The sequence below is a fragment of the Sprattus sprattus genome (genome assembly GCF_963457725.1).
Source record: "Sprattus sprattus genome assembly, chromosome: 10".
Lineage (NCBI taxonomy): Eukaryota > Metazoa > Chordata > Actinopteri > Clupeiformes > Clupeidae > Sprattus > Sprattus sprattus.
The window spans coordinates 4,215,473-4,238,786 of NC_137908.1; the positions used below are offsets into that span (position 1 = coordinate 4,215,473).

Genomic DNA, 23,314 nt, shown 5'->3' on the forward strand with positions numbered 1-23,314 from the left:
CTACGAGTAGATTTTAGACGTATTTGCATCATGTTTACTTAAGCGAGAGACACGCCTGCACTGTGGAACAGAAATGATTGCACAGTTCTGTAGTGTGGCGTGTATATAAAAAATGATAAAAAAAACAAACACACCCACGGACACAAACACACAATCTGGTGCCCTGGGCACAACCTCTGTCTCTGATAAAACTCTCATTCACGGTGGCAACATCAGTCTTTATATGTTCTTCTGTCATTTACCTAAATGGCCAATGACAGTATTGTGGTGCTCTATACTTCCCTGCAGGTGCTGATCGCTGTGGCATGTTGCCTTGGCAACCTGCTGGTGATCTGGGCAGTGTGGACGTGTGGTGCCATGCGGCGGCAGCCCACATTCCGCTTCATCGTCTCTCTGGCCATAGCCGACTTCCTGGTGGGGGCAATGGCCACGCCGTTGAGAGTTCTAGCGGTCGGCCGGGTCCAGATGTCTTTCTATGGCTGCCTCACGGCCTGCTGTGGGGTAATATTCCTAAATCAGGTGTCGGTGTTCTCCCAACTGGCTCTGGCGTTTGATCGTTTCCTGCGTGTAATCATCCCCTTCAGGTAATATTGGCAGATGTGTCTTTGATGTGCAGATGTCTTCCGACCATCTTTTGTTTTTGACGATTCAATTCTAGTGTTGGAGGTCTGAGTAGCGTAGACACAGTGCAGTGGAAACAGGTTGACAGTTGGAACACCTTCAATAACTTAACATTGCGCAAGCCTGATCTGTGCTTTTTGCTCTAAATGGCCGAGTATTGTGGTAGTTTATTTACATTTTTTCAGATTACAGTCTAAGCTCAGACAAAGGAAACAGGCACTTAGGGATGTTCAGAGACACTACTACTTTATATTTGTATTTGTGCGATACATAACATTATTTGTATTTGTATTTGTAAATCAGACGTTGGTGTTTCCAAGCCCCAGCATCAGTGTGTCATATCAGCAGAAAGAACACTGTGAAAGATGTATACTAACAAAATTATTATAAAAGTTTTTGTATTACACTGTCATTTACTGTGGCTGCTGTAGTAAATCACACCACGCCTCGTGTCTGCCCGCTGAGGAGAGAGGAAGAGGAGGAGAGGACAAGCAAAGAAAGTTTCTTTGACACAAATAGGAATGAGAAACAACAGAAAACTGAAAACACATACATCTGGATACAAATAATAATCAAAATGTTTGGATGTTGTCCATTATTTTCACCTTTCCGAATAATTTAGGCTTATCTATATATTCGGCTACATCCCAGGCAGAGGGATGGCAAAGCTATAGCCAGTGGCTATAGCCGGCAACTTTTGGAGAAAGAAGGACCTGATTTCATCTAAAAGCCTTAAAAAGGGACTTCATTATGCAACGGAGGGATATGTACAAAATGTAAAACTAGATATGATGGGTGACAAGCTTAAATTGGAGGCGAGAATTTACAGATCACAATGCAAGAGGTTGAAGCCTCATCTCACGGTCATCACGATTGCAGATAACAACATCCCATACCAGCATTGTTCATGCACCGCAGGGAAAGATTCAATTAATTTGCCTTCAGTTAATTTAACTTATCTGGAGAGGCACTGAGATGTAGACCTACGTTTATTATTTTATTAACTAGCATTACCCTGTCCCTGACAGGGCAGTGTCCTAGCGTAGCTGAACGTTTGCCGATAACACACGCAGTTCGATAAATAACACCGTTATGATAACTGTCTTGCTAGCTAGCACAGCTAGTGAATAGCTAACGTTAACTAGTTTTAACCAGAGATAACTTGCCTAAGCCTAGCATAACATCAGTGGTGAAAGTAAGCCAGGACGGTCAATGACAATAATGTGAATAATGAGTATGCCTATGATCATGTAGGCTTAGTTGATTATTTAGCAGAGGAAAATTCCAACCTAACAAATTCCATTTGACTCAGAGGTGAACTGTCCACCGCGCCCCCTCCCCTTCGCCCTTCTCACACAGGATCTGTGCACTGCACCCTCTTAGCGAGCAGGTGCGCCTACTAAAGTTAGCATGCTAACCATCTAGCATTGGTTCAGCCTCTTGCGTAATACCACATTGTACCTCTAGAGGCTGTAGTGAGTCACTAAGGGGAAAACAGCCCAAAAGGATGGCTCTAGACATACACCCACACTTGAAGATGATATTTTTAAATGGTTCAAATTCCATGTTGAAGCGTAAAATAATGGTCGTTAATTTGCATTTTTCTGCATTTCCCTGACAGGTACAAAACCATGGTTACCCTTCAGTGCTGCTGGTGGGTGGTGGCTGCGTGTTGGCTAATGGCTGCTACAGTTGGCTTCACTCCACTCATGGGCTGGAACAACCACACCGGCGTGTCTCAAAGCAACCGGTCCGAGTGCCAGTTCCTGGACGTCATGTCCATGTCTTACCTGGTCTACTTCCCCTTCTACACCTGCTTCCTCGTCCCCATGCTTATCATGACCATAGTCTATTGCTGCATCTTCATCCTTATCCATCGCCAGCTGAGAAGCACCAGCACCGTAGCGTCCTACTCCTACTACCACAAGGAGCGGAAGCTGGCCCGCTCCCTCGTTCTGGTGTTGGTGTTGTTCGCCGTCTGCTGGCTCCCGATCCAGTTAATGAACATGGCTACTTTTTACGGGTTCACAGTTACCCAACCAGCCCTTTATGTGGGCATCTTACTCTCTCAGGCAAACTCAGCCATTAACCCTGTCTTATACGCCCTCAAGATCCAGCATATACAAGCTGCCTCGAAGTCGATTTGGAGGAGGTTCTTTCAGTGCAAAGATCAACCACAGAGCAGCCAGACATCAGGAGGTGATAACTGCAGCAACCCCAGGAAAACTGAAGATGAAAAGGATACTAAAAGTGTTGAAACAACAGAGCAAGGCCTCTAATTTGTTTTACTGTTTAATATTTTTCAAACCTGATTAATCTGGTGTATAGAATAATGTATAGTATGGAACTTTCACACACACTAGCAACCTGGATGCAAACATACAAAATCCATAGATAACGCACCTTATAATTTTTTATGATCCACAATTCTGATTGGTCAGCAGACAAGTGCCAAAGACAACAAGGTCAAACTATTTACTACAGGGGAAGTAAGCTCATTAAATCATATGTTAATAAAACAAGCATCATTCCGTTTTTTCATCAAACACTGACTGTTGTTCCAGTACAATATTCAAAGAAGTAATGGTATGGGTTAGGGTAATAACATAAACAGTGAAACAGTGTCCCCCTTGCCTCACCACACTTAATACAGGTATCAGGAATATTATCATTAAACGTATGCCATTTCACAGGAGTTATATATGTACGCATCAGCCATTTATACTGTAGAAGTTTTAGGTTGCTGCTGACTGACTGCCTCTGTGCCTCTTTACTGTATATGCCTCACTCCATTCTTCTAAAGATACACGATGCACTTTTAATGTGCAATGTCTAAGGACAGACTCCTCTTTAAAGCAGCCCAACAGAGATTTGTTTGAAAACTAGCAATCTAACTGAAAAGACAAAAACCTTACAAACACCATCAGCAGCACAGTTGGAACTGATAAAAGGCTTGCTAGCATGCTTACTCGTGTCTTTTGGTGATGTAACGTGAAAATGAATTTGCAGATGTTACTAGTTGCTACATTGTTGTATATTATGTCTTTAACATGCTTCTTGCTATGGTTTTAATTTCTAATTCTGATCTTAGGGTCAGCTATGCTTCCTTAAAACGTTGCAGTCAACATAATATGTGAAAACAATGACTGTATAGAGTTGATGTGTGTAAACGTCACTGTGCATTGTTTGTTGGTTTATGGTGGTTTTTTAAATAAATTAAGTGACACATAGTGGTTTGTAAAGACGAATGGTAATTTTACCTTTTCACTATGACATCACAGCTCCCCGCATCTGTATGTTTGAAAGATGTAATCAAATCAAACCATGCATTTGAAGCCTTACAGGACATTTCTACAATACTGAGGTCTGCCTCTAGAGAGAGCTTTTGCTCTACCAAAACATGAAAGGGTATTGCAATATACTTCCTTCTCACTCACTCACTCACAATACCCAACACAGGAAGTGTTTCAAAAATGATATTTACGTGACATTTGTATTTATAATTTGCATGACAATATTCTATACGTCCTGTAATCTACATGACAATATTCTATATGGCCTATAATTTACATGACAATATTCTATATGGCCTATAATCTACATGACACTATTCTATATGGCCTATAATGTACATGACGATATTATATATGGCCTATCATCTACATGACACTATTCTATATGGCCTATAATTTACATGACGATATTATATATGGCCTATAATCTACATGACAATTTTCTATATGGCTTATAATCTACATGGCCTGAGCTCCATTTAGGCAAGAGACACTAGCGCACTGAGTCAGTGAACGTTTTGTGCACACATTTTCGATGTCTTGAGTCAACTTTGTAGGTGTGACCTTTGACCTGATGAAATCACCACAGCTGTCTGGGAGTGGGGCATCTCATCTCTCTACCGAGTGTCAGGGGTGGAAGTGGGGCATCTCATCTCTCTATCGGGTGTCTGGGGTGGGAGTGGGGCATTTCATCTCTCTATCGGGTGTCTGGGAGTGGGGCATTTCATTTCTCTATCGGGTGTCTGGGGTGGGAGTGGGGCATTTCATCTCTCTATTGGGTGTCTGGGGTAGGAGTGGGGCATCTCATCTGTCTGGGGTGGGAGTGGGGCATCTCATCTCTCTATCGGGTCTCTGGGGTGGGAGTGGGGCATCTCATCTCTCTATCATCTGTCTGGGGTAGGAGTGGGGCATCTCATCGCTCTATCATCTGTCTGGGGTGGGAGTGGGGCATCTCATCTCTCTATCATCTGTCTGGGGTAGGAGTGGGGCATCTCATCCCTCTATCATCTGTCTGGGGTGGGAGTGGGGCATCTCGTCTCTCTATCGGGTTTTTTGTTATTAACCTCGTTTGATCCCCACCGGTGGTGAACGAGCCCACCTGCTTTCACATCAGGGCCCAAAGACCTGATCACGGGGCATTGTGCAGCCAATCAGTGAGTGTGTGCAGGCCGAGTGCCCCGCCATATTCCCTTGGATGGTAGTAGGGGAGAAGCTGGATCATTTGCCTATGCTTATGCATATGAAACCGCATACACACAAATATCCCTTGCCCCTGAACACATGAATGCACACACACATTTACACACACACAGGAGCACACTTTATTACTGAATCATTAGCCTGTACTTATGCATTATAAAAGAGAGTCACACTCACATCAAACAGAGCAGAATTCTGTGTTCCCAGCTAATGTTGGTGAGTGGGATGGACTTCCTGTCTACCACTACATTTAGGACTTTTAGCAATATCATTATGAATGGTAGGCTATTATATATAGCCACTAAGTAATAACAAACTTATAAGTAGCATGTGAAAAAATTAAGCAAATAGCGCGGCACCTCCACTGAAGAAATGCTATACCAGTGTACCTGGAAGATAATATGTAAATCCTCAGTTATCATTTTGATGGAAGAAGTGAATGCAAAGAGTAGCTCCTATTACATGTTCATCCAATGGCACACTCTGATGTAACAGATACACACAAACATGCAATCCAAGCAACCATACAGTTCCTTTTCAGAGTGAAGCTTGGGTGTGCTTATCTGTCAGACATTTCAACACCACTTCTCTTTTTGCTGAGTGTCTGTGTGAACGAAACTTTTAAGGTCGTCCCTCTCTCTTTCTCCATGGCACGAAGCGCAGAATTGGTCTACACAGTACTGGAGGTGCTGATCGGTGTGGCATGTTTCCTTGGCAACCTGCTGGTGATCTGGGCAGTGTGGACGTGTGGTGCCATGCGGCGGCAGCCCACTTTCCGCCTCATCGTCTCTCTGGCCGCAGCCGACTTCCTGGTGGGGGCAATGGCCATGCCGTTGAGAGTTCTAGCGGACAGCCGGGTCCAGATGTCTTTCTACGGCTGCCTCAGCCTCTGCTGTGGGGTGATGTTCTTAACTCAGGTGTCGGTGTTCTCCCAACTGGCTCTGGCGTTTGATCGTTTCCTGCGTGTAATCATCCCCTTCAGGTAATATCGGCAGATGTGTCTTTGATGTGCAGATGTCTACTGACCCTCTTTTGTTTGAAAATTCCATTCTAGTGTTGGAGGTCTGAGTAGCGTAGACAGTTGAAACAGGGGGACAGATAGAACACCTTCTACTTAGATGATGGGAAATTTTGAGTATGAGCGCCTATCCAGTCTGAGAAAATTGGCCCAAGTCATTTTGCAAGGTTAAGAGTCTGACATCACCACTTCCGTTTCACACTGAATAGCTTCTTCACCTTGTATGACGGTTTAACTTAACTTAGAAGATTGTGACTTTTAATATGTGCTCTAATAAATTACACATTTGGACACTTTGTGGCTTTGAAGGTTTTTGTGGTATCAAACATGTGAGGTGGTCAGCTGGGCAGAGTTGGAGCCCACTGTCCCAGCTGTACCCGTGCAGTAGAATCCCAGTGTCCCAAATGGTGTTGGGCCTCTAAGATTAAGAACTCTATACTTTTTTAAGATTACAATTATTTAGCATGTGGCTCTTTATCCCTGTACTTTCTAGCATGGTCCTTTTATCTCAAATTTGGTGTTCAGCACTTAGGCCTACCTGTCGAATGTATCTCCTGGTCCGCATTTTCCTCTGATCTGGAGGCTTGTGGTTGCTCCTCATCTTAAATGTAATGTAATTATGATAAATTGCCATTAGTAGGCTAAAAATACGAGTTTGATTAATTTATTAATGAATTAGCCTATGCATTTTCATCTGTATCACAATTCAATGTCTCTGTCTCACCTGCTGGTTTGCTTTTTTGTAGCCAACCCTGCAGGGATGTGTGCTCCCCTTTGCTGCTTCTTTAAGCTGCTTCTTACTCTCCTGAGTCCTCCTCTTTTCAGTAGGCATTCTGCACTTAACAACACCCAAAATAGTGATAGGATTTCGAAATGTAATCATTTTGAATGAAATAATTTATGTGATGCATTATTTCCATCATTCATTCTTATTGTTAAAACGAAATGATATAAACTGACCATCAGCAGACATGTAGCTTAGTTTTCCTACCAAAACATTAGCATGTGATAACGGGCTGGTTGTCTGGTAAGCAAACTAGCCATCTGATTATTTAGGCTAAACGTGGCAAACTGAGCCTCGATTTATGAAGGTTTTAATTAATTTCATAAAACATGATGATGATTGTTCGTTTGTTATACATTTCTACAACTTAAATCACCTTTTCTGACAACGTTAAAGCAGTTTTTTCATCGACACAGAAGAAAACAACCGTGACCGAAAATGCAGGCTCAGGTGCCGGTCGCGTGCAGTAACAGAGTAAACAGAGGAGGGCGCATGCTAGCCTGGTGACACCAGCCTACGTATTTCCGCCTGAATTGATTTCAAGCTCATACTCAGTCTGGCCCAACCCCATTGACAATCGTCTCCAGAACTCAAAATTTTGCAGGACCAATCAGCGAACAGTTCAGAGCTGTGACGCAAAACTCGCCTTGGAGGAAAAGACACGAAAAGCTATCGGAAAAGTTGTCTCAACTCTCGAGAACATCAGAAAATTAAAAGGAGAACAAGAGTATTTTCTTGTAAGTTTTATGATTGGAAAGGACGTCGTAGCTCTTCTCCCAACTGGCTTTGGGAAGAGTTTAATCTACCGAATGCTTACTAAACGTTGCTGATTGGTTAAGGGAACTCCAATGATTTTAAACCTCAAGATAAGCACCCGCCGATCTCGGAAACCAAAATGCATTGGGTTGGCCCAGACTGAAAGACGGAATGAAATGGAGTCACAGGCTGGTAATGGCCAGGCTAGGCGCATGCCCCCCTCTCCCTACTGACTTTCACTCTCGTTGCCCATAGGCTTATCGATTTGGAAGTGAAGAAGGCTACTTTATGACATATTTCGGGTGTCAATTTTTTAAAACTAGGTCTACATGAAATTCTGCAGGTGTTTAAATTTACTATTAAACTATTAAAATTAACTATGAAAATATATATATATATTTTGTTTTACTCGAGGAGGGCAAACGGGCAGTTGCCCAAGCAACCTAATGCACACTCCTGTGCATGTCCCTGCTACTTACTAACCGAGAGTGAGGTCATGCAGGGAAATATCAGACTGAGGCTGTAACGTATCTACCGAGTGATTGCAAGGTTGATACGGCAAAGCCGAAGTCTGATATTTCCCTGCATGACCGAATGGTCAAGGTACGGTACGTTTTTGAAAACACCTAAGTAGTGTCTTGCTGGGACGTCTTCTAAAATTAGCATGCTAACCATCTAGCATTTGTCCAGCCTCTCGCGCAATACCACATTGTACCTCTAGAGGCGGTGGTGAGTCACTGAGGTGAAAAAATCCCAAAAGGGTGACTCTAGACATAAGCCCCCACCTGTTGATGATTTTTTTTCAAATTCCATGTTAGAGCCTAAAATAACGGTCGTTAATTTGCATTCTTCTGCATTTCCCTGACAGGTACAAAACCACGGTTACCCTTCGGCGCTGCTGGTGCGTGGTGGCTGCATGCTGGCTAATGGCTGCTACAGTTGGCTTCACTCCCCTCATGGGATGGAACAACCACACCGGCACGTCTCAGAGCAACCGGTCCGAGTGCCAGTTCCTGAACGTCATGTCTATGTCCTTCCTGGTCTACTTCAGCTTGTACACCTGCTTCCTTGTCCCCATGCTTATCATGACCATAGTCTATTGCTGCATCTTCATCCTTATCCATCGCCAGCTGAGAAGCACCAGCACCTTAGTGTCCCACTCCTACTACCACAAGGAGCGGAAGCTGGCCCGCTCCCTCGTTCTGGTGTTGGTGTTGTTCGCCGTCTGCTGGCTCCCGATCCAGTTAATGAACATGGCTACTTTTTACGGGACAAAGTTCACAGTTCCCGTCCCGGCCTTTTATGTGGGCATCCTACTCTCTCAGGCGAACTCAGCCATAAACCCTGTCTTATACGCCCTCAAGATCCAGCATATACGAGCTGCTTCGAAGAAGATATGGAGGAGGTTCTTTCAGTGCAAAGATGAACCACAGAGCAGCCAGACATCAGGAAGTGATAACAGCAGCAACCCCAGGAAAACTAGAGATGAAAAGGACACTAAAACCACAGAGCAGGACCTATAATTAGTTTTATTGTATATTATTTTTCAAATCTGATTAATCTGGTGTATAGAATAATGTATAGTATGGAACTCTCACACACATTAGCTACACGGATGCAATCATTAAAAATCTCTAGATAACGCACCTCATTCTTTTTTTACGATTCACAATTTTGATTGGTCAGCAGACAAGCGCCAAAGATTACAAAGTCAAACTTTTTACGACAGGGAAAGTAAGCTCATAAAATTATATGTTAGTAAGACAAGCATCCTACCGTTTTCTCGTCAATTACTGAGACTGTTGCTTCAGTACAATATTCCAAGAAGTACCCGTATGGGATTTTGCTTAATTGATTCTGGCCTTCGAGTAACACGATGCACTTTATTTTTAAAGTGTAATGTCTCAAGACAGTCTCCTTTTTAAAGCAGCACTAAGAAGTGCTGTTTGAAAACTAGCAATCTAACTGAAAAGGCAAAAACCTTACAAACTCCAACAGAAGCACTGTTGGCACTGATTAAAGGCTTGCTAGCATGCTAACTTGTGTCTTTTCGTCGTATAACTAATTCATTTGAAGATGTTACTAGTAGCTAAATTATTGTATTCTATGTCTTTAATATGCTTCTTGCTATGGTTTTAGTGTTTAATTCAGCTTTGCTTCCTTCAAATGTTTCAGTCAACATAATACATGTAAACAATGACTGTATAAAGTTGTTGCGTGTTAACATCACTGTGCATTGTTTGTTGCAAGATTGATTTGAGGTGGATTCTAAATAAATGACACATGGTGGTTTGTAATGACGAACGATTATGTTAATTTTTTCACAATGACATCACAGCTCTACATGGCCTGCGCTAGCAGGAAGAGGCGCTAGCACACGAAGTCAGTGAACGTCTTGTATGTGGACACCTCCACACTTTTTCGATGTCTTGAGTCGACTTTGTAGGTGTCACGTTCCTGCTGAGCTCCGCTCCGGCCACTTTATTCAGGTTCCCGAACACACAAGCACATACACCAGTTTCACTCTTACTCATACTCCCAGCTGCAGACATCAATATCATTCACCGTCCCACCTGCACTGCATTAACATCTGCTAAATCACACGATCACACACACCTGATTCACTCCCTATATAACCTGCACTCCACTCACTCCGTGTCTGGTCTCGTCACCACAAGGACGAAACCTTTGCCTGAGACTTCTAGCTCCATGACCCACTCTACGTCCCCGGGATTCTGCCTCCCGGCCACCAGCAACTACAACCCAAATGTCAGCTGGCTTCCAACCCAGCAAGTTCTCTGTCCGTGGGCGTCCAGCCCAGCCAGCTCCCTGTCCGCTGGCTTCCGAGTCAGCTAGTTCCGTGCCGCAAGACTTTCAGGACTGCATTACCCAGAGTGCCGTGCACACGGCACCGGGAGTAACGTGACTGTCTTGTCCGGCCTGTAGCCGCGTACCTCTGTTCTGTGCCCTCGCGCACAGTAGCCAGAGTGAGACTCTGTGCGATCTTTAGTTCATGTTCCCAGTTCTTGTTTTTTGTGTTGGTGTAGTATTCCCTGTATGTTGTTAGTTTATTAGTTTCTCCCAGTTTGTGTTACCCAGTGTTTTCTGTTACGCGCCCTCGCGATCTCTACCCAGAGTTGGACGCTGTTGTTGTTTGTGATTTAGATTATCTAGTCTAGTGATTGACTCAGTGTGTATTTAGTTAAACATGTAGTTCCGAGTTGTGTTCTCTGTTTAGCTCATCACCCCCTGTGAGTCTTTTCCGGAGTAAGACTACGTGTAGTTTGGTTTACATCTATTCTAAGTTAGTCTGCGTGTCTGTCCTGTCTCCCTCTGTCTGTTAACCCTTTAGTGGATTTATATACTCTGTTTCTGTTTGTGTCCTGTTCCCCGGCTGGATTCCTTCAATAAACTCTGCATCACCCGAAACTCTCCGTCTGAGCCGCTACGTTCCGTGACAGTAGGTGTGACCTTTGACCTGATGAATTCACCACAGCTGTCTGGGGTTGGAGTGGGGCATCTCATCTCTCTATCGGGTGTCTGGGTGGGAGTGGGGCATCTCATCTCTCTATCGGCTGTCTCGGGTGGGAGTGGGGCATCTCATCTCTCTATCGGCTGTCTCGGGTGGGAGTGGGGCATCTCATCTCTCTATCGGCTGTCTCGGGTGGGAGTGGGGCATCTCATCTCTCTATCGGGTGTCTGGGTGGGAGTGGGGCATATCATCTCTCTATCGGCTGTCTGGGGTGGGAGTGGGGAATATCATCTCTCTATCAGCTGTCTGGGGTAGGAGTGGGGCATCTCATCTCTCTATCAGGTGTTTTGTTATTTACCTAGTTTGTTCCACACCAGTGGTGATGAATGATATTGTAATGTAAGAGCGTGGTTACCCTAATTGTGCTGCCACCACCTTTTGTAAACCGGTATGGTCCGGCAGTCGTCTCAAGTTCAACACAAGACCAGTACTCAAAGTTGGACTACAAATATAACCAGTTTATTATTCAATATGACAAACTTATAAAATGCTAAGTCGAGCTCAATCGGCAGGAATTGAGGCACGTTATCAAAACAAGCCACTTCGCCTTACCCACACACAGAGTATTGCACACACCCAAAGGCCCAACAGGGGATTTATAAATAAGCACGTATTTGCTAAAACGCTTAAATAGACACCGCAAACTGGTCACCCTTTCACTGCAAACAATAATCATACAGGGGCTCATAGGCTAGTCAATACATCACTGACACTGACACTGATAAAAGCTCACTGGTGTATTTTGGCCAGATAGCTTGAAATGTCTTGCATGTAAAAGCTTTTCTTCCATTTTTGCAGGGGGGCCCGTTACACAGAACTATATAGTGCATATCCTGGATGGCTAGATACACACACACCCCACCAAACACACACACACACACACACACAAACACACACACACACACTTGCAAGCACACCCACACATTCACACCATGCAAAGAAAGATCCATATCAGAGGGAAGCATGAGTGTGCCAATCTAACAGATGTTTCAACACAACTTCTCTTCTCGCTGAGTGCCTGTGTCTGTGAAGCTTTTAATATCACCCTTCTCTCTCTCTTCATGGCACAAACAGGAGAACTAGTCTACACAGTTCTGGAGGTGCTGATCGCTGTGGCATGTTGCCTCGGTAACCTGATGGTGATCTGGGCAGTGTGGACGTGTGGTGCCATGCGGCGCCATGAGGCGGCAGCCCACCTTCTGCTTCATCGTCTCTCTGGCCGTAGCCGACTTCCTGGTGGGGGCAGTGGCTGTACCTCTGGCGGTTCTGGTGGACGGTCGGGTCAGAACCCCCTTCTATGGTTGTGTGGCTCTATGTTCTGTGGTGATTGTTCTGACCCAAGCTTCTGTCCATTCCTTGTTGGCTATCGCCCTGGACCGGTTCCTGCGTGTCTACATCCCACTCAGGTATGTATCGAGACAGAGGGGGTGTTTAGATATTTAAAACTCACCTTTGAATCGTCATCTGACTTTTTTTATCATACTTTAAACATTTATTAATAGTATTGATATTTGGAATTATAATATGGCAACGGCAGTTCGAGCTTTCTGATTGGCTAATGGGTAGTCATGCCAGCCGCATATTGACCTCCTCGCCGGTCTCCCGGTCTGATACGGATCCTTATTGCCCATTTATACAATTCAGTCAGGTACAATAATATAATCTGAAAGGAGGGGGCAACCAGTGTGTTAACAGGGTGTGGAGACCTCCTCATAATGCAGGAGGCCTTTTCCCCTGCCCATGCTGTTGTAAAGGTCACTGAATGTGTGTGTAGGCTGTGCAAGTAAGTCGTAACTACCTGCTGTTGCCGTGCCCGCCACAACACCTCCTGCTACCTGTGAAGTGGTTTCCGCCACAACACTTCCTGTGAAGCGTTGTGGCGGAAACCACTCATCAAAACAGCGTTGCTAGGTATAATCACCAACAAATAACACTTAGCAATCCAGTTGTTGGTACTTGTACCACATGTCGTAGGTAGGTAACACAGGTAACAAGGCCTTCTTTCAGTGGGATGCCATGGAAACCTTCTCATGTTGGTGTGTGCTGTTGTTTGATGCCATGCTAACATATGGTCTTTTTTCTTTAATGCCATGATACATCCTGGTATTTTGGCAGTAAAAGACTGAACTGTGAAGAAACACAAGGATGTATCATTCTATTCTGAGAATATGGAAGTGTTTTTCTTTTGAATCTTGGCTCTCAGGATCATGTCTCTTTGTAATAGCAGAGGTACTGAGGGTGTCTATCTAAATGTGTGACACATAAACATTATAAATTAGTTAATAGTTTTGCCCTTTATGACCTACACATTTGGTAGCTCCGTATCTGCACTTGTTTATTTATCTATTTGATAAACACACACATAAACACAAACACAAAAAGACAGACCTGTGCAACTTCTGCAACTTCTAACTGCATGATGCTTGTTTCTTTTTCTATTTTCACACCACATCAGACCACATCCTCAAATGTGCAGTCAGCTCTTAGCAATATATGAGGTGTGGAGAAGCAGGTTAAATGTATCAGGACGCTAATCTGCATATCTTTGTATAATCCATGTAAAATTAATTCTAGGATTTATAGAGGGAGAATACTCTGAAAACAGCAGTGGGAGACTTGTGACGTGGCATGATAATGTCAGTGATTCAACTGCATATATGAATAGACAGACTGATATATATTAATAAAGTTAATTTGTTTCAGTAGTTTTATCTATATATCAGTGAAGTATGAGCAGAGAACATTATATTGGATAATCTCATACATGTAAACTATCCTAGGTTGTCTAATGTGTTCATAATAGGCCAAGACATGTGATTCAGTCAACTTGTTAACAATAGTTAAAAAATCCCCTGGCAGGAGAATACATCAAGGACAGGAAGAATTGTGTGTTCACGTGTTTGTGGATAACTTTTGTTGATGCAAAACAATGAACAGAAACTTGCCATGTAATTGTTTTGCAAAAAAAAAAAACATGTCGACTCATTCAAATGTTGTTGAACAAACAAATCACTTCTATGTCCATTTTGGGATCCACTTCCATGTGCCCTCTCCTTTAAGAAGCTCTAGTTCCTCCCAAGTTATAAGAAGAGACACACACTAAAAATCACTGGAGACATTGATGGGGACATTTCAGAGACTACACCCTGATATTTTGTTCATTTCTGTTGGTGGTGATGCTGTTGATATTTTCTGTGGTCTGGCTGCTCCTTGTTGTCTCTTGGTCCTCTTTACAAAGCATGTACCTCCCCCACATCGTCTTGAAAGCAGATTTAATCTTGTGGATCTTCAGTGCATACACAACAGGGTTAACAGCTGAGTTTGCATGAGAGAGCAGAATGCCAACATAGAAAGCTTGATGGGGAACTGTTAATGGCGGTCCATAGAAAGAGGCAACGTTCATGAAGTCCAGAGGTAGCCAGCAGACCGCAAACAGCACCAGGATAAGAAGCAGGGATCGAGCCAGACTCCACTCCTTATGGTAGTAGGAATGAGACCCACTGCCACTCACCCCACCTCCTCTCAGGTGCTGGTGGATCCTCATGAAGATGCAGAGGTACAACACCAGCATCAGTAGCATGGGTGGCAGTAGGCAGCTGAGGAAGTGGAAGTTGACCAGATAGGACATTGGAATCACTGCCAGAAACGTACAAGTGATGGTTGTGGAGTTAGAATCCTCCATCTGTGCTAGAGTGTCTTGGCGATGCCATCCAAACATGGGTACGAAGCCTAAAATACCTGCAGAGACCCAGCAGGCTCCCACTACAGACCAGGAGCGAATCTGTGTCACAGTGCTCTTATACCTGTGGTGGAGGACGACACAGTTAACATGCGCTACTCTCACAAGAACAGTCAAATCTCTCTCTCACTCAAAAGGAAATTACTGCAGTGAAAGTGCAAGGTGTTTTAACATGTGGATCCCAAGGCAGCTAAGTGTTACCTCTTTATAAGGACATGTGCTTTCCATAATTATGTCATAGTGTTCTTTCAAACACAATCACTAAAACCCTACCACACTAGTGCTACCGCACTAGACCTGTCATAAACCACTACCAAGACTAGCAATGCTTAAGGAAATATACTTCCTGTGAGAATTTACTATTGAGGAACATTACTTGGGTGGGAAGTAGACCGTAGTGTGTTGAGGAACCTTACCTGAGTGGGATGTAGACACGCAGGAACCGGTCCAGGGCGATAGCCAACAAGGAATGGACAGAAGCTTGGGTCAGAACAATCAACACACAACTGAGGAACAGGCAGCCGTTGAAGGAGGTTCTGACCTGGCCATCCACTAGAACCGCCACAGGTACAGCCACCGCCCCCACCAAGAAGTCGGCTACGGCCAGAGAGACGATGAAGCAGAAGGTGGGCTTGCGCCGCATGGAACCACACGTCCATACTGCCCATACCACCATCAGGTTGCCAAGACAACATGCCACAGCGATCAGCACCTCCAGAGCTGTGTAGAGCAACTTGAGGCTCTCCATGATAAGTCTGCTAGAGAAATTTCTTATTACAAATACCTTAAATGAAACCCTCACATATAGAGCACCTCCGTACTGTGGTTGATCACTCTGGTAAATGCCACGCGAGTTCAAATCATGAATGCTTAGAATGAAACCCCTTTGATGAACTTCCTTTTAAAAAAAAGAGTCTGAGCTATGCTGAGGAAGCTCACATATATGCATGCATTTTCGGAACAAAAAAGAAGACCTTCACACATGCCATGTGTTATTTGCACGATTCTTCAGGGTTACAACTTTATTCATAAGTTTACTTTAGTAAATGTAAATATATTGTTTACATTTTGGGATGGCACACTGGAGAGTCTGGTGACAGTCTGGTGACAGTTGGCTGGTGTTTAGGTCTCACACACTGGACAGCACCATAACATAGACACTTCTCATGTAGGTAGCAATACATTTGCAAGTCTATCATTGTGTCTTGCAAGCTAAGACATACATGCAAGTTAATAATAGGAACTTCCTTTGCGCTGTGGGTTGTAGTTTCAGATGACACTGAAACTGTCAACCCTCAACAATCATACCTGTACTTTCCATCTCACACACAAACCTTACTCCCAGAGACTTTAAAGGGGAGCGCACGAGGAAGTGGATCCCGATCCCAACATGGATATAAAAGTTATTGTTTGTTCAACAACATTTGAATGAGTCGACATGTTTATTTTTTGGAAAACAATTACATGGCAAGTTTCTGTTCATTGATTTGCATCATGGAAAGTTATCCACACTCAAAAGTGAACACCCAATTCTTCCTGTCCTTGACGTATTCTCCTGCCAGGGGATTTTTTGTCGACTATTTTTAATATTTAAATTGTTAACAAGTTGACTGAAATATTATGAACACATTATACAACCTAGGATAGTTTCCATGTATGAGATTATCCAATATAATGTTCTCTGCTCATATTTCACTAAGATTTAGATAAAACTATTGAAACATTTCTTGCTGGCTTTTAGCTAAATAGCTTTTTGAATAAAGATCAGTCTGTCTATTCATATGTGCAGTTGAATCACTGACTGATTATCATGCCACGTCACAAGTCTGCCACTGCTGTTTTCAGAGTATTCTCCCTCTATAAGGTCCTACAGTTCATTTTACATGGATCATCCAAAGATGTGCAGATAAGCGACTCCACTCAAGAACAGCCATCAGACCTGATACTTTTAACTTGTTTCCCTATACCTCACATATTGCTAAAAGCTGACTGCACATTTTAGTCTGATGTGGTTTGAAATAGAAAAAGAAACAAGCATCATGCAGTTAGAAGTTGCACAAGTCTGTCTTCTTGAGTTTGTGTTTATGTGTGTGTTTATCAAATAGATAAATAAACAAGTGCAGATACGGAGCTACCAAATGTTTAGGTCATAAAGGGTAAAACTAACTCATTTATAATGTTTATGTGTCACACATTAAGATAGACACCATCAGTACCTCTGCTATTCCAGATAGACAGGATCCTGAGAACCAGGTTTAAAAAGAAAAACACTTCCATTTTCTCAAAATTGAATTCATCACAGTTCAGTCTTTAACTGCCACAACACCAGGCTGTATTATGGCATTAAAAAGCAAAAGACAATATGTTAGCATTGCATCAACAGCATCACAGACCAACATGAGAAAGTTCCCATGGCATCCCACTTAAAGAAGGCTTTGCTACCTGTGTTACCTACCTACGACTTGTGGTACAAATACCAACAGCTAGTTTGCTAAGCAATATCATTTGGTGATTATATCTAGCGACTTGTAAATACTAGAATTGGCCACTTCACCCCTCACCTGTGCCCAATGATTACCCTGCCTATTTAAGCCTGTCTTGCCTCATGTTGCCTGTCAGATTGTCACTTCTGTTGGGCTACCCTGTTCCGTGAGTGGACTGTGTTTTTGGGAAATTAACTTTGCCTGCCTGCTTAAGTCTTCTTGAAATGTTTAATTAACTGGTTTGTGACCTGGTGTAAATACAAACAAAACATTCAAAACAAAGGGTAATTTGTTAATGTAAGCCGTTTGGCTGTGTTCTGTGTATCCTGCCCTGCTTGCACAGTTCTATTTTTGCACAATGAATTAAATGTACTTCAACATATTTTTGTAAAGAAATAAGAAATATTTCTAAGTAAGCATTCACAAATATCACTTCATTCAGTTTATTATACATACCTTTGTGTGTATGTGTGTGTGTTTGTGTGTGAGAGTGAGATGGAAAGTACCGGTAGGATTGTGTAGGGTTGTCAGTTTCAGTGTCGTCTGAAACTACAACCCACAGCGCAAAGGAAGTTCCTATTATTGGCAGTGGCATACAGCTAGGGTGACCAGACCATATATATCCTATATAAAGGCAATAGATGTCTCGCCCGCATTTCTGGCCGACAGAGTGGAATGTCCGCACGTGGCGGCCATTTTGCGACAGGGGAGCTTGCTCACCCTTAACATTGTGTTGGTAGTGGTAGGCCTACGTACTTTTTAAATAACCAGAACTTGCTCAATTTTCAACCGATTTTCAAACGGGTTGGTTTGTTATAAACGTAAGATATGTAGTTATGACACTTCATACTTAAGTTATGAATAATTATGTTATGTTCTAAAACATATAATAATGTTCTAAAATATGTACAAGATTTCCCTTTACAAATATACATCAATAAATGCTCCATGTTGAAATCCCCACCCTGCACAGAGATGTATTTATGAGACTGCATACTTATGAAGAATTATAAACATGGGTTTTCATATGAACAAAACAGATAGGTGCAATAAATACACAAATGCACAGGCTATAGGCTTCTAAAACTCAGCATACAGAATGGAAACAGGAGATAAATGTATACTATTATTATCACCTTTATAAAAGCAATATTACTGATATAATAAAATAAAGGTTATCCCACGGGTTCTCGTTTCGAGAGAACGTTCAATAGAGCCTCCATAGGCTGCACACAAGTCTGGCATCTTCACTGGCAATAAAGTCAGCAATTTTGTCGTTGTGTGGTGAGAACGTAAACAACAACAATCGCCGGTGGGGAGAGGCAATTTTTCCATTGACTGGAATCCTGCTTTATTTATTGGTGGCACCAATAAATAAAGAAAATGGCGGCGATTGTTGTTGTTATCGATTTTCTATCAGTTCTCACCACACAACGACGTCTCATCTTTGCTCCTTGAATGTCGATATGTAATGGTATTGAGTTATTGAAACTTACTATGTGTAAAAAAGACTAGAAATTGAATGTTTATTTTTAAGCCTCGAAAGTTGCACTGGGTGCCTTTAAGCAGCACATTTCAACATGTTCAAGCATCCAGAATTATTACCACGGTAATGATGATTTCAGCGAGGTAAGAGTGTAAACGATTGTGAAGCTCGCCTAGAGCGCCAAATGTGCTAGGGCCGCCCCTGGTGCCAGAGATGAGACGCATGGCGTCGTTAAGCACCACATCGACCACCTTGGTGTGAGTGTTGTGGGCCCAGACTGCGGCAGCATGTTCAGCAGCCGAATATACCAGGGCGAGAACAGAGGTTCGGTTTGCCCCCCAGTTGACTCAGGTGAGCTTCCTGACTATGTTGACACGTTTGGAGGTTTTCTCTGCCACGTTCTTGAGGTGGGGACCAAACATCAGATTGCGGTCCAGTGTCACGCCGAGGTATAAAGGCCTTTCTGCTTGACCTTACCAGACACCCACCTCTGCACGCCGGCCATTCTGACTGACCTAACAAGCCACTTGTCTCTGCGCACGGGCCTAAAGACCCTTGTTGTTGCAAAACTGCTTCACACCACTGTATTATAACCATGATTCTCAACCATATCGATTTGCAGAAGTGGTTTCAACCGCAACTGGCTCAGAATATCTTGTGCAGAAGCGTGAAAACACTATATTTTTATTGCAGCAAGAGCTTTTCACAGAACACATACTTTCATCATTACACTTGTGTCTCTTACACAAGCATGCCATGGATTATACATAATAACAACATAGTTAACTTTTCTATCATATATATATAAATATACATGTACGCCAAATTGTGTGTGTGTGTGTGTGTGTGTGTGTGTGTGTGTGCACACGTGCCTCTTAACTAGTGCACTAGGGCCCTTTATAATAGCATGCACTTTGGCCCCGTCGTAACTTCCTTTACACACTGCTATAAGCTCCTTTTACATTAACTCCTTATAAGCTCTTTTTCATTCTGAGTATGTAGGATTGGCACTTGGTTAATTTGTGATCAACCACAGTAATGAGGATCTCTTTAGAAACTGGAGGTTTTCCTTTTCCTCAGTGAGTGAGTGGCATCAGTAGAGCTTCCGTTTCTCAGTGAGTGAGTGAGTGGCATCAGTAGAGCTTCTGTTTCTCAGTGAGTGAGTGAGTGGCATCAGTAGAGCTTCTGTTTCTCAGTGAGTGAGTGAGTGGCATCAGTAGAGCTTCAGCCTCTGTTCCAAAAAGGTGGTTTATGAGAGGGTTTCATTTAGGGTATTTGTAATTAGAAATTGCTCTAGCAGAATTCTCATGGAGAGCCTCAAGGTGCTCTACACAGTTCTGGAGGTGCTGATCGCTGTGGCATGTTGCCTTGGTAACCTGATGGTGATCTGGGCAGTGTGTACAAGTGGTACCATGCGGCGGCAGCCCACCTTCTGCTTCATCGTCTCTCTGGCCGTAGCCGACTTCCTGGTGGGCGCGGTACAAATACCAGTGGCGGTTCTGGTGGACGACCGGGTCAAAACCTCATTCAGTGGCTGCCTGTTCCTCAGTTGTGTGTTGATTGTTCTGACCCAAGCTTCTGTCCATTCCTTGTTGGCAATCACCCTGGACCGGTTCCTGCGTGTCTACATCCCCCTCAGGTAAGGTTCCTCTACACACTTTAGTCTGTGTTCACATCGCTTCTCTCCCAATCCCAGACTGCTGTCACATTAAATAATTATTCTTTGCAAATGTATATTCTCACAGGAAGTATATTTCTTCGAGCATCGCTATTCTTGGTAGTGTTACAGTGTTTTGTGACAGGTCTAGTGAGGTAGCGTTTTAGTGATCGTGTTATAAAGAACACTATGACAGTATTATTGTAAGCACCTAGGGATTCATACTGTAACAATTATTTACTACAGATATTAGAATGTTGCCACTATGGTCTGGTGTCTGAGACAAGGACACTCACAGAGGATAGAGTATATCACAACAGTAGATTTTATTAAATGCAATAATTAAATTTGAGCTTTAGGACTTCCACTTCCCCAATAAATAACCACCCCACTTGCTAAAAGCTAAAGTCCCCCAACCCACTGCAAAGCACGGAGACTGGATAAAGGCACACTATAGGCATCAATTCTCCAATCAGCACAACAAAATAGGCTACTTAATACACACACACTCAATTACCAATTCACACACACACACTAGGTCAAACTAGGGGACAAAGGGGGAGATCAACCTGCTAACCAAGCAGTCTTCTATCACTGAAGTTAATGCTTCTACAACTGCGTTATGCAGTGGCTTCGACGGACTCATGAACCTTTTACAGTTCTCTGAATGTTGGTGGGTCTTGCAAAGCAATTTACTACCAGGACAGTAGGGGGACAACGTTTTTTTTCCGAAGACAAAACAATCAAATTGCGACGCTAAAAAAAAATATGGCAGACCAATCTCCATAGATGGTCGTATTTGAACATAAAAGTAGACTTTTTTTTTTGCTCAGATTCTTTTATAAGTTACCGAGAAATAGTCACTTATGTCTGCTTACAGAGTGATTGTTGGTTCTGCTCTCGCCTACTTTTAATGCTCTTGGGCAAATGTTACCCCAGGATACTGTGCTAGTCTAATGAGCATCATTTACCACTGCCGTCTGTGCAAGTACGGCAATCTAGACTATTCTTATTCGTAGTTCCACGTTGGTGGAACGAGCTGCCAGAGCAGGGGTGACCTTCTGTACCTTTAAGAAGCTCTTGAAGACCCTTCCTAACTGAACTTTACCAGTACTTAACTTGCATTTACAGTAGTTACATTCCTGCACTTTTTCTACTTCTTATTTAAAATAGTATTTATTAGACTAGATCTGTATTGCTCCAGCTTGATTGTTCTCTCTCTTGTACGTCACTTTGGACAAAAGAATCTACTAAATGACTAACTGTAAATATGTAAAATGCACAGACTTCCCCATCTGACAATAAGATGCTGTCGGTAAACGATTGGTGGTAACCAGAGTATTTCTGGTAAAACAGGAAGTAAAAAAGTTATTCTGGTCTCTGATTGGTTAAGACCTGTGACCTAAATGGAAGGGAAAACACTATACGTTTGCCTGGCTAATATCAGGACCTTTAGTTGTCGATTGCCTGACTTTAAAACAATCTTTTCTTTTATTGTTCTGTGAAGTTATATGGCTTAATACTGAACTGACTCGTAAACTGACGATTGGTGGTAATCAGGAATTAAAGAAGTAATTCTGGTCACTGGTCTTAGCACTTAACCAATTGGCATTAAAAGCCACGAACATCACCCACCCTCCGAGTGCAGTCACAACCAGTCTCTCCGCATCTGCCATCCGTGTGCACTCCACTTCCTCTTATCCCCTCACTCCCAGGTGTACACAGTCAGTCCCAAAGCCTCCAATCAATGAATCATTCAATCACTCCCTCGGCCAGTCGCCCACTACAATATGTTAAAACACCTTGCACTTTCACTGCAGTAATTTCCTTGTGTGAGAGAGAGAGATTTGTCTGTTCTTGTGAGAGTTGCGCATGTTAACTGTGTCGTTTGATCCTCCACCACAGGTATAAGAGCACTGTGACACAGATTCGCTCCTGGTCTGTAGTGGGAGCCTGCTGGGTCTCTGCAGGTATTTTAGGATTCGTTCCCATGTTTGGATGGTATCGCCAAGACACTCTAGCACAGATGGAGGATTCTAACTCCACAACCATCACTTGTACGTTTCTGGATGTGATTCCAATGTCCTATCTGGTCAACTTCAACTTCCTCACCTGCCTACTGCCACCCATGCTTCTGATGCTGGTGTTGTACCTCTGCATCTTCATGAGGATCCACCAGCAGCTAAGAGGAGGTGGGGTGAGTGGCAGTGGGTCTCATTCCTACTACCATAAGGAGTGGAGTCTGGCTCGATCCCTGCTTCTTATCCTGGTGCTGTTCGCCTTCTGCTGGCTACCTCTGAACTTCATGAACGTTGCCTCTTTCTATGGGCCGCCATTAACAGTTCCCCATCAAGCTTTCTATGTTGGTATTCTGCTCTTTCATGCACACTCAGCTGTAAGCCCTGTTGTGTATGCACTGAAGATCCAAAGCATTAAATCTGCTTTCAACACGATGTGGGGGAGGTTCACGCTTTGCAAAGAGGACCAAGAGACTACAAGGAGCAGCCAGACGGCAGAAAATATCAACATTTCCAAATAACTCCATCTTAGTGAACCAAAAATACATCACATATAAATGTGAAAAATATAGTGTGAAATTAATTTATTAAGTTAATACTTCAGATAACATTTGGCACCATTTCACAGAATACGAAAGTTACTCTGCACAAAATATAATTCACGCTCACCATACATTTTACACTGAGGGTTATTTACATACTTTAGTGTCATTTCATTGTTTTTTTA

At 43.1% G+C, this 23,314-nt stretch overlaps 4 protein-coding genes across 4 annotated transcripts; 3 read left to right on the forward strand and 1 right to left on the reverse strand.

Annotated features, from left to right (window-relative positions):
* Positions 1-246: 246 nt before the first annotated feature.
* Positions 247-2,900, forward strand: LOC308371734 (adenosine receptor A1-like; the record flags this gene model as incomplete). The annotated part of the gene is made up of 2 exons (XM_080846721.1): positions 247-584; positions 2,243-2,900. 2 exons carry the CDS (start codon positions 247-249, stop codon positions 2,898-2,900), a joined length of 996 nt encoding a protein of 331 aa, XP_080702847.1.
* Positions 2,901-5,761: 2,861 nt separating this feature from the next.
* On the forward strand, positions 5,762-9,195 carry LOC308371735 (adenosine receptor A1-like; the record flags this gene model as incomplete). The annotated part of the gene is made up of 2 exons (XM_080846722.1): positions 5,762-6,096; positions 8,541-9,195. 2 exons carry the CDS (start codon positions 5,762-5,764, stop codon positions 9,193-9,195), a joined length of 990 nt encoding a protein of 329 aa, XP_080702848.1.
* Positions 9,196-14,343: 5,148 nt separating this feature from the next.
* On the reverse strand, positions 14,344-15,691 carry LOC308371662 (adenosine receptor A1-like; the record flags this gene model as incomplete). Its single annotated transcript, XM_080846642.1, has 2 exons — positions 14,344-15,007; positions 15,360-15,691. 2 exons carry the CDS (start codon positions 15,689-15,691, stop codon positions 14,344-14,346), a joined length of 996 nt encoding a protein of 331 aa, XP_080702768.1.
* Positions 15,692-20,219: 4,528 nt separating this feature from the next.
* On the forward strand, positions 20,220-23,108 carry LOC308371736 (adenosine receptor A1-like; the record flags this gene model as incomplete). Its single annotated transcript, XM_080846723.1, has 2 exons — positions 20,220-20,551; positions 22,475-23,108. The coding sequence occupies 2 exons, from the start codon at positions 20,220-20,222 to the stop codon at positions 23,106-23,108; spliced, it is 966 nt and encodes a 321-aa protein (XP_080702849.1).
* Positions 23,109-23,314: the final 206 nt, after the last annotated feature.